General features: G+C 44.9%; 2 protein-coding genes and 1 long non-coding RNA gene across 4 annotated transcripts in view; 2 read left to right on the top strand and 1 right to left on the bottom strand.

Annotated features, from left to right (window-relative positions):
• Nucleotides 1–15,233, bottom strand: part of LOC142078608 (uncharacterized) — a 390,353-nt gene that overhangs the window by 241,928 nt on the left and 133,192 nt on the right. The window lies entirely within an intron of this gene.
• POLR2K (RNA polymerase II, I and III subunit K) lies at nt 6,123–10,340 on the top strand. 2 transcript variants are annotated; one of them, XM_075141348.1, is made up of 5 exons: nt 6,142–6,195; nt 6,493–6,548; nt 8,764–8,827; nt 9,616–9,708; nt 10,178–10,340. In XM_075141348.1, the coding sequence occupies exons 3-5, from the start codon at nt 8,767–8,769 to the stop codon at nt 10,198–10,200; spliced, it is 177 nt and encodes a 58-aa protein (XP_074997449.1). In that variant the 5' UTR covers nt 6,142–6,195; nt 6,493–6,548; nt 8,764–8,766; the 3' UTR covers nt 10,201–10,340. The 2 variants fall into 2 exon arrangements, with proteins under 2 accessions (XP_074997448.1, XP_074997449.1); XM_075141347.1 differs by lacking the exon at nt 6,493–6,548 and having other exon boundaries at nt 6,123–6,195.
• Nucleotides 10,542–15,233, top strand: part of SPAG1 (sperm associated antigen 1) — a 55,375-nt gene continuing 50,683 nt past the window's right edge. The window contains exon 1 of the mRNA XM_075141346.1: nt 10,542–11,980. Within this exon, the coding sequence (XP_074997447.1) occupies nt 11,890–11,980 (91 nt within the window). The 5' untranslated portion in view covers nt 10,542–11,889. The remainder of the gene's footprint in view (nt 11,981–15,233) is intronic.

The following is a 15,233-nucleotide window of genomic DNA, read 5'->3' as shown; positions in this document are numbered from 1 at the left end:
TTTCACACTATGAGCAGAGGACCACATCAGCATAGCTCTTCTTTTTGTAAAAGGAGGAAGACCTGAAAGAGACCTGTAGTAACAACAGGGCATTATCTTTGTGTAATCTACAAAAAGAATAGAAGTTTCATTTTCTGTGCTGAATTTTAGTGCACTGCAGTTAGTTAGCAAACGCTGCCAGGAGATATTCCTACCAAAAACGCCGATGGATATTTAAATTTTGAATGCTATTTAGAGACAGCTATCCAAAAATCTCAATCCCACCAAAAAAAAAAAAAATCACATACCCACGCTTACCCTTAAAAATATTAATATTTTCCTTACACACAGTCAAACTAACCACACATTTAACAAAAGTGCACCAGCTTGCAGGTATAGAAACTTAATGTTCAGGCAGCATGCTGAAGAAACAACAGAGGCAAAACTAACGCTTGCAGTTTCATTCTCAGACATTCCATGGGAGAAATTATCTAATCTTATGAAAAACTGAGAGTAGAGGAAATGTAAAATATTACAGTATAAAAGAATTTAAGCAAACTTGCGTTTCAAGTAACATAAAATTACAGAAAAACAAGTTTTTGCAGCTGTAGGGGAGATCAGAATAGCAGAGTTAAAGGAATGTTGGTAACTCAAGTAGAAGCCAAAAATATGCTGTAAATACGCCAATGTCCAGCAGGAGGAGCCTGTGAGCTTGCTATATTGATTTTGAGATAACGACGTTGAAAAAATCATAGGGAAGCCACTGTAATAGACACTGAGTGAACAATGTCCATTATGCTTCTTTACAGCAAATCCCAGAATACACCTCAGTTTTGTATACACATTAATTTTTTTCAAAACGTATTACTGTACAAGTTAAGATTTAACACAAGGTCTCATTTTACAAATACAGTACGGAAAGGAAAGACTTTCAGGGGTGCTGAACATCTCTCATAATAGAACGAGATGCTATTTATATTCATATGAGATGCCTAATAAAACCTCTTATGACTTGTTTAGTATTTTATAAGCACTTCCTTTTTTATCAGGAGAAAAATTTCATCTACTGGATTTGATACATAACATCAAGCCCTTTTCATTTGGGGATCTTGAAGTAATTTCTGAAAGTATTGTTAACCTTGTTTTGGACATCATAAAACAGATGTGCAGGGACGAAAAGACTGTTCACACAGCAAGTCAGTTACAGAGGAAGGAATAAAATCTGTATCTGCTAAGTGTAGATTCTTGTGCTCTATACATTTCTCATATCTATTTTTAATTTTGTAGTTCTCAAATTGATCTACAAGTCAACTGCAAACTTTCTGGCAGTTTACGGAACAAAATATTTCATATTCAGAGACCTAAACTAAATTAAGAGTAGGATTCAGACATTTAGACAAGAAATAATTTCTGATAAGCTTAGTCTTACAAAGTGTCCTAAAGAGGTAAAAACGTTGGTTACTAGAAGGCAATGTAAATGGTGCTTATAACTTAGACACGAGTTCTAGAATGGAGTCACGCCTGTTCCTGGTACTAATTTACACTCCCTAGTAACACACACTGAACATTTATGCCTTGAACAAAATGCTTTCTGTCCTTGTTTGTCACCGTTCACCATTGTTAACAAAACATATAAAGGCAAAGTTTTGGTGATACAAGAATATTTTTCTGTGTTATTTAAACGGATATCATATCTGCAATAAAACTGACTTTATCAGAAGACTCTGCTCTTTGAGCACCCAGATCTAAAAACAGAGAAGTCATTAATACCTTCAAAGGTATTAATATTGAAGATGGCATAGCTAAATCCTATCTGTAAGATGTGGGTCACTTACCCTAATTTGTGAAGCAAATCGAGATCTTCCAAAGCAAAGGTGGTGTATTCAAAGTATTGTTTACCCCTACTGATTACCTAAAGTGAGAAAGGATGCGGAGAGAAAAGAGAGATGCAAGAGAAACATTACCCAGCTGAAACACAGTTTTCTGCGTTCACTGCAATGTCTAATTACCCAGCGATGAAGATTATTGACGGCTACCGGCTATTGACCAGCACCCGAGGGTCTCTCAGTCACCTGGGATGCCGGAGCAAAGCAACAGCTTCACCCCCTCATCTGGCAAATCGCTGGGCACAGGAAACAGAGCCTAGAGGCCCCCTACCACCGAGTGCAGCTGAGGCCGTCGGCGCCAGGGCTCCCTGAGAAGGGGTGAAGGCGAGGAACCCCCCCTCCCCGGCTGCCTGGAGAGAACGGGAATCCTGCCGCCTCAGCAGCTCGCCGCCTGGCTCTGGGGCCCGTTGCCCTTAGTGAGGAGCCGCTTCGCTTCTCTCCACCCACACCGGCTCCTCGCGTGCGGCTGCCGCTGCTTTCCCTCGCTTGGATTTGAACTACCCGCCCTTACCAACCGCTGCCTTACTGCCTCCCCCGCCCCCTCCGCGCTGCGGCCCTCGGGAGAGCGGCGCCGCCCTAGGGTGAGGGCAGGGCGTCGGCGGGACGGGAGCCTGAGGAGAACGGCCCCGCCACACGGGAGAGCCCGCTCCTTAGGGACACACGAAGATACCGGCGAGGCCCGCCTTTCTCCTCACACTTTATACTCCAGCCCTGCGGCCCCCGCCGCACGCAGCCCACCATTAAAAGCGCCCCTGCGTCGTTCCTCCCCCCGCTCTGCTGCTTCTCAGGTGGCGAGGGACTGGCGAGGATGAGGCTTTCCCGCCTCTCCGAGAGCCCTCTCAGCTCCCTGCCGGGGGGCGCCAGGCTGAGGGGCGGCTTCAGAGGCGCTGGTCAATCACGGCCAGCCAAAGGCTTTCACTGATGATGAACCTCATCTGCACCACAACCTTTAAGCTTGAGTTATGAGGGTGCTAATTCGAGTTAATTAGTACAGCAACAAAACAATCACAGAGCATTTGTCAAGTGCCATCTCCTTTAAATCAGCTGTCAGTCGGGTGGGAGATGCCCGGTGACGTCGTTTAGGTTTTGCCGTGGTTTTAGTTAATCTGCACATTAAAAAAAAAAAAAAAATCCTAAAACCAAAACCCGAATACCTGGGTGCCTGTTTCTTCTGACCTCGGTACGGCTAACGTGGGGCTACACAGGCTCACCTACCTGCCGGCTCCGAGCAGGCGGGGGAGCTGCTGGCGGCGGGGAACCGGCAGGCCTTGCAGCAGCCGCCCCGGGGGGGAAGCAGGCGCTTGCCGCACAGGAACAGAGGAAAGGCCAAATAAATAAGCATTGTGTTCCCCTTCTGCTGGGTATTACGCTCCTTCACCTCGTGATGCAACATTTAGCCCCGGGTTATCTCTATTTTCTGGTTCTTCCCCCGTTACCAGTTTTCTCCCTCCAGAAACAATGTCAGATCCGAACAAGAGATGTAAAATCATCGCGTGTGAGTCTAAAAGCAACACCTACATCCAAAGAATCCAAGTAGAGGCTTCGAAATTAAGCAACGTAACTCCTGTACATGAGGTTTGGCAAGTTTGCTGCCTTCCCCTTTGGCAAGCTCCGCTCCTCCAGCCTTGCAAAGCCGACGCGGCGGGTGGGCAGGGGGCCGCACCGCTGGGCAGGGGCAGCGGCTCCTGGCAGGCTGAGAGGGGCCCGAGGAAACCCGGGTTTGAAAATTACCTATCCAGAACCGGGGGAAACTGTGACATTTTTAGGTAAAGAATATTGCTTTCTGTGACCAGAAGGTAACAATTATGAGTAAAAAGAGAAAGGCTCTTGGGGTATCTCCCCCTTCCTTTTTAGAAGGAGAAATCATTAGAAACTTTCAGAAATGTAATACAAGTTTTCCGAAAGTGCTTTCGGTAGTATCATCTATTTCACATGAATCGGAAGAAATTGTTTTCCAAACAGTCGTGTTTATTTATAAAATAAATTACCTTTTCTGTGAAATTGGCAGCTTGCTAGCTCCTTAAAGCAGGACACAGCCGCTGCAAGTTCTGTCTCTGTCACTCAAACCCGGGTGGACCTATGTGACTTGAATCAAAAATATCCAAGAAATGTAACAAGTTGTAATCGCAGCATTTAATGCAATACACGGAAGCATCACACCAAAAAGCGTGATTTAACAAAAAGTGTCTCAACCCCCCCCAAAACCAACCCAAAACAGAACAAAAAAACCCCACCCAAGCAAAACAAAAACCAACCAAACAAAATCCCAATCAAAACCTGAGAACATTGCTTCTAAACAAATGAGGTAAGACAGTCTGCAACACACTCCCGCTGCGCTCGGCTACCACCGCATTTCTTTCCCACCTAAAAAGTTCCCCTGCACCTCCCCACCTCGCCCCACAAGCCCTTCCTCACACTTCCCTGCCAATTTCCCAGGAGCTGTTTCACTTTACGGGACGGTGGAGGTCTCCCATCGCCTCAACCCTTTCTGCTACGCTAAATCCAACGAGCCAGCGTTTATCAGCCCGTCGGGATGGGGTTTTACCGTTCAAGCGCTCCTCTCGAAGGAAGCGGGCTTCATCTAGAACGGCTAAAGTAACCGAAGATTTAAGATCTGGTAAAACATCCTATTTTTTCAAGGGAACAGATAAAGGATTACAATGATCAAGCAATTACAGGATTTCTTTCTTAATCGTGGAGACCTTATTTTCACAGAATTAACTTTAACTGACTTTTTCATGGCGGTGTTACTAGCAAGTGCTTTTAAAGTTACCAGTTTGGCAAACGCATTTTAAAATACCAAACGAGTCCGGAGAAATAATATCAGTTGTTTTGTATTTGTTTATTTATGAGATGGTGATTAATTAGTGTGCATTTACCAGGGCTCAGGCTTTTCCCCCTCTGCCTCAAACTCTCGGTGCACACCCGCGCCTGCGAAGAGGGTGGGAGGGGAGAGGAGGCAGGTGGTAACGGCAGGGGGAAAACAGAACCGAGGTGAATAGCTCCGACTTCCATGGATCGTTTTTCTTGCATGTGCTTTATTCTGGCACTCAGAAAGTTATATTAGCTTTATTGATACACAGCAGTATGGAGAAGCAGGTGAGGTGCTTAAAATCATTACTGTTTTTTCATTACGTTTAACTTGAATACAAAATTAGGAAAACTGCAACTATTTATTATTCCTCAAGTTTATTTTAGATAAGCTATAGGTTATGTATGAAGGTGATTTGCTACTATGAGAACCACATCGATAAATTACAACTGATAAAACATATCAATGCATTTGGGTGCTTAGGAAACAATTTTTATTCAGTATCCAGAAACAGAATAACAGAGACCTTTCCTTAAACGAGGGAACCTCCTGAATGATGAAGTCATTCACAAAACACAATATTTGTTAAACATTTTTCCAGGAATAAAGCAAAGATAGCTAATTCTACAAAATGCCTATCGACGATTCAAAATTCGTACCGCCAGCGGGGTTGAGTCCGTGACCGAGAGCGCAACCGGCACCGTTTCAAATCTCGCCTGCACTATTTCAGCTCACTACACACGGGAATCGCCGACGTTTGAACTTCTTTCATAATCCTTGCACTTGAAATATGTAGTATCGCAGCTTGTAAGTTTGGCTTAATACGGGTGCATGTGATACCGCCCACAAGATTAAAATATCAAGATGTGGATTTTTTATCCATGGATCTTAGAGAAAATGCTTCTGAGGACAGGACCTTGAGGTAAAACACCGCGTAGTCGTACGCTCAGACCTGTCGCAGGGTGTTCTTTTTCCCGAGTACGTACAGTAGGTCGGGTACAGCCAAATAAAAAATACCGAGTACGTCGGTTCTTATTTCACGCAGCCAGGCAGCTGCCTACTTTCTTCTTGGGAAACTGACGCTGCTCTTCATATGAAAGCTTATACATTAAAAAATGCCACCGAATATTCTGTGCTTTTTCCCGAAGTGGTTGACACGGATAGCTAAGTATTTATTACTTTCTCAACGTAATTATTCAGCGGTGAGGAGGCCGGAGCTGACGGCGGCTCGCTGCCGGGGACCGACCGACCAGCCGGCCGGGCCGGGGCTCCCGCAGCTCCCTCGCTCGCGGGGCAGGGCCGCGCTGCGCTGCGGTGCGGCGCACGGTGCGTATCGCTGGCTCGTGCGGCCGGCAGCATAACGGCACCACTGATGCCGGCGGCACGGTGGCATCGGGCGCCGCTGGGCGGGCCGCGGGAATGGCGTCGGCGGCACAGGCCCCGCCTCCGCCGGCGCCCGGTGTGTCGTCATCAGCCAGCGCCGAGGAGACGGCGCGGCCGGCGGAGTTGGTTGTGCAGGTGAGGGTGGGTCGGGGCTCCCCTGGGGTCTTCGGGTCCTCCCTTCGGAGCCGGTGGTCCCCTTCGCGGCGGGCGGGGTGGCGGCGGCGAGCAGGGAAGGGCCCGGCCCGGCCCGGCCCGGCCTCGTGGGCTTCCCTCCTGTGTAAAAGCCCCGTAGGACGGTGGGGGAGGCCCCGGTGCGGAATTGGGGCGGGCTGGGGTCTGGGGCTGAGGGGCCGGTGGCTGTGAGGAAGGTGGTCCGTCCTCCCTCGTGGGTTCTGAGAGGGACGTGAAGGAGTGGGTTTGCCTCTCTTACAGGTACGTGTGGCGTCCTCTCGGCACCGGTAGCGTGGTCGGTGCCTCACGTCTTCGCGGTAGGTTACGGCTGCGCCCCAACGCACATAGGTGCATCTGTGTACCTCTGGCTCTGTCAGCACGCACAGCCGCAGGGTACGTAAAGGCCAGCTAAACTGTGGCACCTCCCTGCAAAAAAACATAGCTGTGGGTCACTGCTGTCTTAAGCAGCAGTATTATTTTGCTGCATGAGCAGCATCAGCTCAAGTTATTTAGCTGTAACTGTGGTCCTCCTTAGTTCAGCTCTCTCTTTTAGAAGATGCTGCTGTTTTCAAGTGCTAAAGGACGACTGCTTACTATAATGTACTGACACAAAAAGACTATAACACATGTGGATTAAGGTGCCACTGTGGTTATGGTAGAGCAAAACCTTACTTGAAAGCTATAGAGTTTAATGAATTATCTCCGGTTCTCTCAAATGGAGTGGCATAATGGGGATTTTAACAAGGTGTTTTGTTTGTTTGATCAGACTCTTTTAAAGGATGAACTGTTTCTGTCAGGCCTATCATTCTGTTTTCACCCTAGTTTTCCCAGTTGAAACAAACTGTGAAGATCAGGGAAATAATCCCTACTGTAATATTAAGCAAAAGCATCCAAGAGTCATGCTCATAAAGAAGCATCATGAAGGCTATTCACTGGCATAAGGGTTAAGAATTCTTGTCTTCTATGTCAGGCAGAACAGCGACACAGAAAACAGCAACCTCAAAAAACTACAAGGAGATATTCATGTTCTAGTCTAGATTTGCATTGGATAGGGAAAAAAAGTGTTCACTGTCTCTAGTGGTTACAGCAACAACCTTAAAATTTATAGTTGCAACCATATTTACATGTTAGGATGGGATTACTTAAAGCCTGGTAGAATGTTTGTGGAGTATATGTAACTATTTAGTCTGATACTGTGAAGGAATACTTGTCTCCAGCTAAGTCTGAACAATCAAAACCACTATAGGGCATTACGAGGTGTTTGGAGAGTACCACTGAGTTATCAAACTCTTGATCAGTTTGGTAATCATACACACCTGTGTTAGGATTTTGAGGGTGGAATTTCTTCTCTCTGGCCCCTGGTTGTTTTGTTTGGGTTTTTTTAATTCCTATTGCTTTTCTACCTACAGTCCGTTCCCAGGATTTCTAAACCCTTAGATCAATGAAAAGGTAGATTAGGTTAGCTAGTGTTGTATCGGAGGGGAAAAAAAAATAACAAGGCTTATCTTGTTTATGACAGCACTGTTGTTATATGAGTGATGCATAAGAAATGATTTATTTTTACATTTCCAGCAAGGAAATTCTTACTATTGGCAGGAGGGAGGAAAGAAAATATTATTCATTGGGCTTTAATGTTTAAAAACCTGTTTAATAGAAAATGTTGTGCCGTCTCCATCTTTGGAGGTTTTCTATACCAAATTGGTAAAGCTCTGAGAAACCTGATAATACTCTACTTTTGAGAAGTTATAGAATCATAGAATAGTTTGGGTTGGAAGGGACCTTTAAAGGTCATCTAGTTCTACCCCCCTGCTGTGGGCAAGGACATCTTCAACTCAACCAGGTTGCTCAGAGCCCTGTCCGACCTGACCTTGAATGTTTCCAGGGATGGGGCATCTACCACCTCTCTGGGCAACCTGTTCCAGTGTTTCACCACCCTCATTGTGAAAAATTTCTTCCTTCTATCTAGTTTAAATCTACCCTCTTTTAGTTTAAAGCCATTACGCCTTGTCCTGTTGCAACAGGCCTTGCTAAAAAGTTTGCCGCCGTCTTTCTTACAAGCTCCCTTTAAGTACTGAAAGGCTGCAATAAGGTCTCCCCGGAACCTTCTCTTCTCCAGGCTGAATAACCCCAAGCCTCTCAGCCTTTCTTTATAGGGGAGGCATTCCATCCCCCTGATGATTTTCGTGGCCCTCCTCTGGACCTGCTCCAACAGGTCCGTGTCTTTCTTATGCTGAGGACTCCAGAGCTGAACGCAGTACTGCAGGTGGGGTCTCACCAGAGCAGAATAGAGGGGCAGAATCACCTCCCTCGACCTGCTGGCGAGTTGAACTAGGTGACTTTAGTCTCTTCCAATCTGAATTATCCAATGTCCATCTGTCAAATACACATGGAATTTGTTTGTATTTACTTTTAAGGAAGTTTTTCATCTTCTGTTAGCTTTAGGTTGAGATATTGAAATGATTTTGTATGCCTTGAAAAAATAATTTAAAAATAAAAAAAACCTGTTTTGCATGTTGTATGTTTTTTGTTTAGAGCATGGATTCACAGAAGGATGTTCAGCCTCCAAAGCAACAGCCAATGATTTACATTTGTGGAGGTAAAGAAAAGACATCAGTGATTTTTTTTACTTGTTACTGGAGATTTGGTGTTTTAATAATGAAGAATGCATAATCATTATACTGAAGAGTACATAAATACAAATAGTTGCAGTGTGGATCCTGATGTTCTTTAAAGCTTTACACGCTGATGGTACCACATACCATATAAGGTACCACACATGTGGTATATATGGATAGCGATGTTGAAGTAATTCACTAGATCTTGTGTGGCTGTGTGGAGGTCCTCCATCTCCAGAGGATGCTTTCTTTAAGTGTCAGCTTGGGTGCAGATAGTGGACCTCAAATTTAGTGTATCTCGGAAAGTTTTTTTGAAAATGCTGTGTGGTCACTCAGCTTTTATTGAAGTGCAGTAGTCAAATTCTCTCTTACCTATAGATAAGTCAAAAACTTAAAAATTGGTGACTTTGAGTTGTCAGTTCAGGAATCTCTGAAATATTTTTGTCTTTTAAGAAAATAAACTTGAGGCTTTGGAGGGCTGAGCTGAAGTTTTCATTAGTTGACGGTCTAGTTGTATCAAGAGTGGAATGTATTCTGTGCAGGAATAATTTGGTCATTTTTAGCAAGATCCTCTTTGACCTTAATATAAGTGAAGTTTGCTAGTTTTTGTTTTTGCACAGTATCTTGATATCATTCAGCTCTTGATACAAATTATTTTTTATTATGTTTTGTTTGCTACAAATCGGAGTTTGACTATTATGACTCTTGAAAGTTATCTATGCATTAACAATGATGGTTTTGTTTATCCACTCCCTCTCTATCACATCAGAATGTCATACAGAAAATGAAATAAAGGCAAGAGATCCTATCAGATGCAGAGAATGTGGCTACAGAATAATGTACAAGAAAAGGACAAAAAGGTGTATCCTTTTACATGGGCACTTGAATGCATTTGGGAAGCTGTGGATGCAGACAAGGTATATAAGGGAAACCGAATGGAAGATTTGAGTAATTATGTGAGAATCCTTCAAGGACAAAAATCAACACAGTAGAGCAAAGTACTATAGGGAAATCTCTGCAGTGTGACCCGGGATCTTGTTTTCCTTCCTGGCACTTTCTCTCGTTTTTCCATTTTCTATGCAAAATATAATAAGCTGTGATAGTCTGCTGGGTGACATACTGTGAACGGTTGATATTAGTCAGCCTTTTAACAAAAGGAAAATGTTGTGGGGTTAATTAAAGATGAGTTTTGAAATGCTTTTATAGTTAGTTGTAACTTTAGATTTAGGCAGTCTCTCTTTTGTGGTTTTTTTTTCCCTCTCCCCCCCTCCTCCCCCCCCGATCTTTTTTCAACCACAAGACATTTTTTTCCTTTAACTGCACTATTCCAGTGGTGGTTTTTGATGCCCGATGATTTCTTCTGAAGATATAGTGACGTTATGCTGCAGTTTAATCTTTCTGATAACTTTGCTCTGTAAATCCATTGGTATACAAATGCACACTCTTATTTGTGTTTTAAGATATTGAAATATTAAAGTTTACTGTGATACTAAATTTTGACTATGCTGTCTTCCAGCAATAGATTTCTAAAGCTGTCATTTAAATTGTAGTTAGAGTAGTTTAAGTTCAGTGGTATTGTATTCTTTTTTGAGTTAACCTTGTTTTCATTACTCTCATCTAAACTTTATTTGCATTTTATCTTTGTTAAATGTTCTTTGGACTCCTATGAACTGCATAACTGTGGTTTGAATAAAGTCTACTGAAAATAAATAGAAGGCTACACAAGGCTAGGTCTGAAACACAGACCTGGATTTCAAAAGATCAAATCTCAAAGGACTTGAGACCACCCAATTCAGGCACCAAGCTGTGGAGGAAGTGTCAAAAAAATAATCTCTCAGAAAGGAAGAGGGGAGGGAGGCAAGGTAAACATTAAGAAGCAATGAGTAAACAGAAATTCCCAAAGTGCTTCTTGACTTAGTTGTAGTCAAGGAAAGAATTAGGTCTGTGTATAAAGAGAATTTGGGTAGCGTCCCAAAACTGAAATAGCATCTTGTTTTGCTTTTCAGATGACTTCTCAGGGGTCTGTACTAAAAAGATCAAAGTGGTGGTTTTGTATTGATGAGCCAAAACTTTTTGCATCTGTCTATTTGGAATGTGTGTTGAGTAATACTAAAACATCCTTATCACTAAAGGGTACTACAAAATACAGCTGGATTGTGCCTGATGCTAATTTAGCCTCAAGTGTTTCCAAATATCAATTTTGATGGTGCTAATGATGCTGTTAATGTTGAGATAATGTGTTTAACTCTTATCAATATAGCAAGGTACCTTTATTACAGACTGCATACCATGTACTTGCTCGTAAGTGAACTACAGTGGGTCATTTTAGGGGATAAAGCATTCTTGAGATTTTGTTTTGGAGCTGTTTGGTTACGATTTTCTTGGGTATCTTATCTGATCTTAGCTGTTAAAGACATTTCTTATCTAGGTTTTTCCTTGGAAGCCAGATACACTCGAGTCTAAATGATAACGTTTTTACTACCGCGTTGCCCTCCGTTTGTTCACCAGATGGGCATGCATAGCGTGCCCCTTGCGCCCGCACACGGAAACAAGGGGTCAGCCGTTGACATGGCTGCTCGGCGGGGTGAGCTCAGGAGTTGCTACTGAAGAGAGGCCAGCACCTACAAAAGGTCTGCTGGCGGTAAGGGCCGGGTTTGGCTGGACTGCGGGCAGGCGGGGCGCCGCTTTCTGCCAGGCGAATGTAGAGAAGAGCAGCTGCTGCCATGGGGGAGGGATGCAGACCTGCTTTAAGAAACGGTGCCGCGGGATAGCAGGGCTGACGGGTAGCAGTGGCGTAGGCGCCGGGGGCGACTGGCGTTGGGAGGGGGGCTGGCCGTTCTAAGCTAAATAAAATACTACACTGACAACAAACGGGTGATGTTTTATGAAAGCTACACCCCCAACTGCTGTATTTCTGTCCCCCCACCCAGCCCGAGGCGGAGGGCGGGGAGCCCACCCGCCTCAGCCCTGAGCGCGGGGCGCCGCTCCCGCCCGGCGGCGGAAAGGGGTGCGCAGAGCCCCCTCCGTCACAGCCCAGCTGCGCATGCGCGGCGCCGAGCGAGACGCGGGCGTCTCTCGGCTGAGGCGAGGCCCGGGTCGCGTCCGTTTCCCGGAGGCAGCGCGGCACCGGGCAGGTGGGTGTTGAAGTCCGCCACACGACGCCAGTGTCGCCGCTGGAGCTCGGCGGGGCTCTGTGGGAGCCTCGCAAGGGCGTCACTGGGGAGGGCAGCCTCGTGTCCGCACCGTCTCCGCCGCTTCCCTGCCTCTCGCCTGAGCGTGTCCTTGCGCGCTGCCGGCCGCCATGTTGTACATAGCAACAGTTGCTAGGCACGGGCTGGCAGCGCTGCCGCGACTCCGGCTGTGGTTGAGGGGAGCCTTTTGTGTGGGATTTTAAGGTAAATTCCTGACTCCGGGGGGTGGAAGTTGTATTGTCAGCGGTCGCGAAGCAGGAGCTGCCCGCAGCCGGCCGGAGGAGAGGAGGGCGTTTGGCTGTGGGGTGCTGTTGCCCCCGTGCAGCCGAGGTTTCGTAGTTGCCGCATTGCCTGAGAGCTGCTCTGGGCACTCGAGGGAACTCCCTATTCCTAACATTTATGGAAATATTGAAACTGTTGCAGTTTTGTGATGAGTGCCTCTCTGGCTTTGTACTCCTGTCTAATTATTTCCTGTATTCGGCTGTCTCTCCATGCATGTTGTTTCTTTTCCTGTACTAAAACTGTAAATTCTTGGGGCAGAATCTTATCTTTCTGCTGTATCTAATTATGACCAGTTATTATTTAAGTGATACTGTATTGTAAACATTTTTGTGCAACTACAAATTAATATGTGTAATTATGCTAGACATTAGAACACAATTATTTTAATTGGGTTTATATCCATACATCGTTGTCATCACATACTAGCAAGCTGCCCTTATTGTACTTGTTAAAAATAACTGATCACTTTAAGCATTATATACCATGGGGAAGAAAAGAATTTTTGCTCCATAGAGCTTGGAATCAAAATAGAAAAAGATGCAGATAAGCAAATCAAAGGTACAGGGAGACAGGAAGTGTCCAATTTGAACACATCACTTCAACAGTTACAGACTTACTGAAAAAGATTCAGATTCAGTAACATAATCAGAGGCCCAGAAAATGCAGTTAGTGAGGAAAGAAAAACAATTGGATTTATTTTGGCTACAGAGAAGGCAAAGGTTATAATTCCATTAGATAAAGTGAGTTGGTTAACATCTTCCCTCTGAAAAAAAGAGAGGGTTCTGCACCATTTTCTCCTTCATCCCCACCACACTTGCTGAAAATAGGTAATGCTATATTGTGTTTAAAGAAAAGTAGAGAATATGGTAGGCAAAAATTGGCAATTTTTCTTTAAGCAGTCTTTCTGACTTGTTCTGCCTTGGAGAAGCAGTAGAGTTGTACATATTCTTTTTCCAAAACATGTCTTATATATAACCATATGTTGTGGCTTAAGCCGGCAGGCAGCCAAACACCACACAGCTGCTCGCTCACTTCCCACCCCTGCAGTGGGATGGGGAAGAGAATCGGAAAAAAAAAGTAAAATTCATGGATTGAGATAAAGACAGTGTAATACAACAGAAAAGGAAGGGAAAATAATAATAGTAATAATGATGATAGAATATACAAAATGAGTGATGCACAATGCAGTTGCCCATCACCCGCCAACCAATGCCCAGCCAGTCCCCAAGCAGCGATTGCTACTTCCAGGACCACTCCTCCTAGCTTATATACTGAGCATGACGTCATATGGTATGGAATACCCCATTGGCCAGTTGGGTTAGCTGTCCTGGCTATGCTCCCTCCCAGCTTCTTGTGCACCTGGCAGTGCGTGCGAAGCTGAAAAGTCCTAACTAGCATAAACACTACTTAGCAACAACTAAAACATCCGTGTTTTATCAACATTATTCTCATACGAAATCCAAACCACAGCACTATACCAGCTACTAGGAGGAAAATTAACTCTATCCCAGCTGAAATCAGGATAGTATCCACCCCGTATTCTATACCATCTACGTCATACCCAGGTCTCACTTTTTCCAATACATTCTGATTAATCACCACCACTTTTCCTGCGTTTTGATATATACACACAGATATCATTCCCTTAGTCTATGGGCCGTCCCTCTAAAACGTCCATTGAGTTCATTTAGTCCATGACTTTGGGCTCCATCTGTTATAACAGTCTTTCAGGGCAGGAGAGATGGTGTATGGTGTGGGACTGTTGCATGCTGAAGTCAATTTTGCTTCCATTATTACTGTGTTCCTCCGGTTTTATCATCGTTGCACTTTGCTCGGTTTCATCAGAGTTCATTCTTCATTAATCTTGAGTGATTCTTATTGCAATACCGTTTATATGACATATAGCAACCATAGAAGTGATGACATACAGTATTATATAGCAATTAACATCATACAATTCAGTTGATTGGCTATTTTCACCTAAATCAAATCCCTTTGATGTACACATTGGACTTGCCCATCCTTTCACATTACCCACCAAGTGCACCCAGGTCCTTGAGCAAAAGCAATCCCACGGATGGGTCTTCCCTTGCCAGAGGCAGGAGTAACCCAGACTGTCTTCCCCAGCATATTTCTTATGTCCACGACAGGGACTTTATCCCCCTCTACAGTACATAAAAGTTTTGATTGGGCAGGGCCAGTTCGACTGAAAGATCCCCTGGTGTTGACTAACCAGGTGGCTTTTGCTAAATGTGTATCCCAATGCTTGAATGTCCCACTGCCCATTGCTCTCAGTGCTGTCTTTAGCAGTCCGTTGTATCGTTCAATTTTCCTGGAGGCTGGTGCATGATAGAGGATGTGATATACCCACTCAATGCCATGCTCCTTGGCCCAGGTGTCAATGAGGTTGTTTCAGAAATGAGTCCCATTGTCTGACTCAATTCTTTCTGGGGTGCCATGTCACCATAGGACTTGCTTTTCAAGGCCCAGGATACTGTTCTGGGTGGTGGCCTGGGGCACAGGTGGCTGCTTTCACCATGGTGAGCACATGGTGCTTGTCTTGGTGGGTTTGTGGGAGTGTGATATAATCAATCTGCCAGGCCTCCCCGTATTTGTATTTCAGCCATTGTCCTCCATACCAAAGAGGCTTTACTCGCTTGACTTGCTTGATTGCAGCGCATGTTTCACATTCATGGATAACCTGTGCAACAGTGTCCATGGTCAAGTCCACCCCTCGATCATGAGCCCATCTATAAGTTGCATCTCTTCCTTGATGGCCCAAGGTGTCATGGGCCTACCGACCTATAAATAATTCACCCTTATGTTGCCAGTCCAAATCCACCTAAGTCACTTCAATCTTAGCAGCCTGATCCACCTGCTGGCTGTTTTGATGTTCTTCAGTGGCCCGACTCTT

This window comes from Calonectris borealis, chromosome 2 (genome assembly GCF_964195595.1).
Source record: "Calonectris borealis chromosome 2, bCalBor7.hap1.2, whole genome shotgun sequence".
Classification (NCBI taxonomy): Eukaryota; Metazoa; Chordata; class Aves; order Procellariiformes; family Procellariidae; genus Calonectris; species Calonectris borealis.
The sequence above is the reverse complement of the archived record's forward strand: the minus strand, read 5'-3'. Positions and strand labels throughout refer to the sequence as shown.

What these genes read in the sequence shown, in the direction of transcription:
- POLR2K (XM_075141347.1), top strand. Translation starts at nt 8,767, where the DNA reads ATGGATTCACAGAAGGATGTTCAGCCTCCAAAGCAACAGCCAATGATT. An exon ending in AATGATTTACATTTGTGGAG is followed by an intron (nt 8,828 to 9,615) that starts GTAAAGAAAAGA and finishes CTATCACATCAG; the next exon opens with AATGTCATACAGAAAATGAA. An exon ending in CAAGAAAAGGACAAAAAGGT is followed by an intron (nt 9,709 to 10,177) that starts GTATCCTTTTAC and finishes GCACTATTCCAG; the next exon opens with TGGTGGTTTTTGATGCCCGA.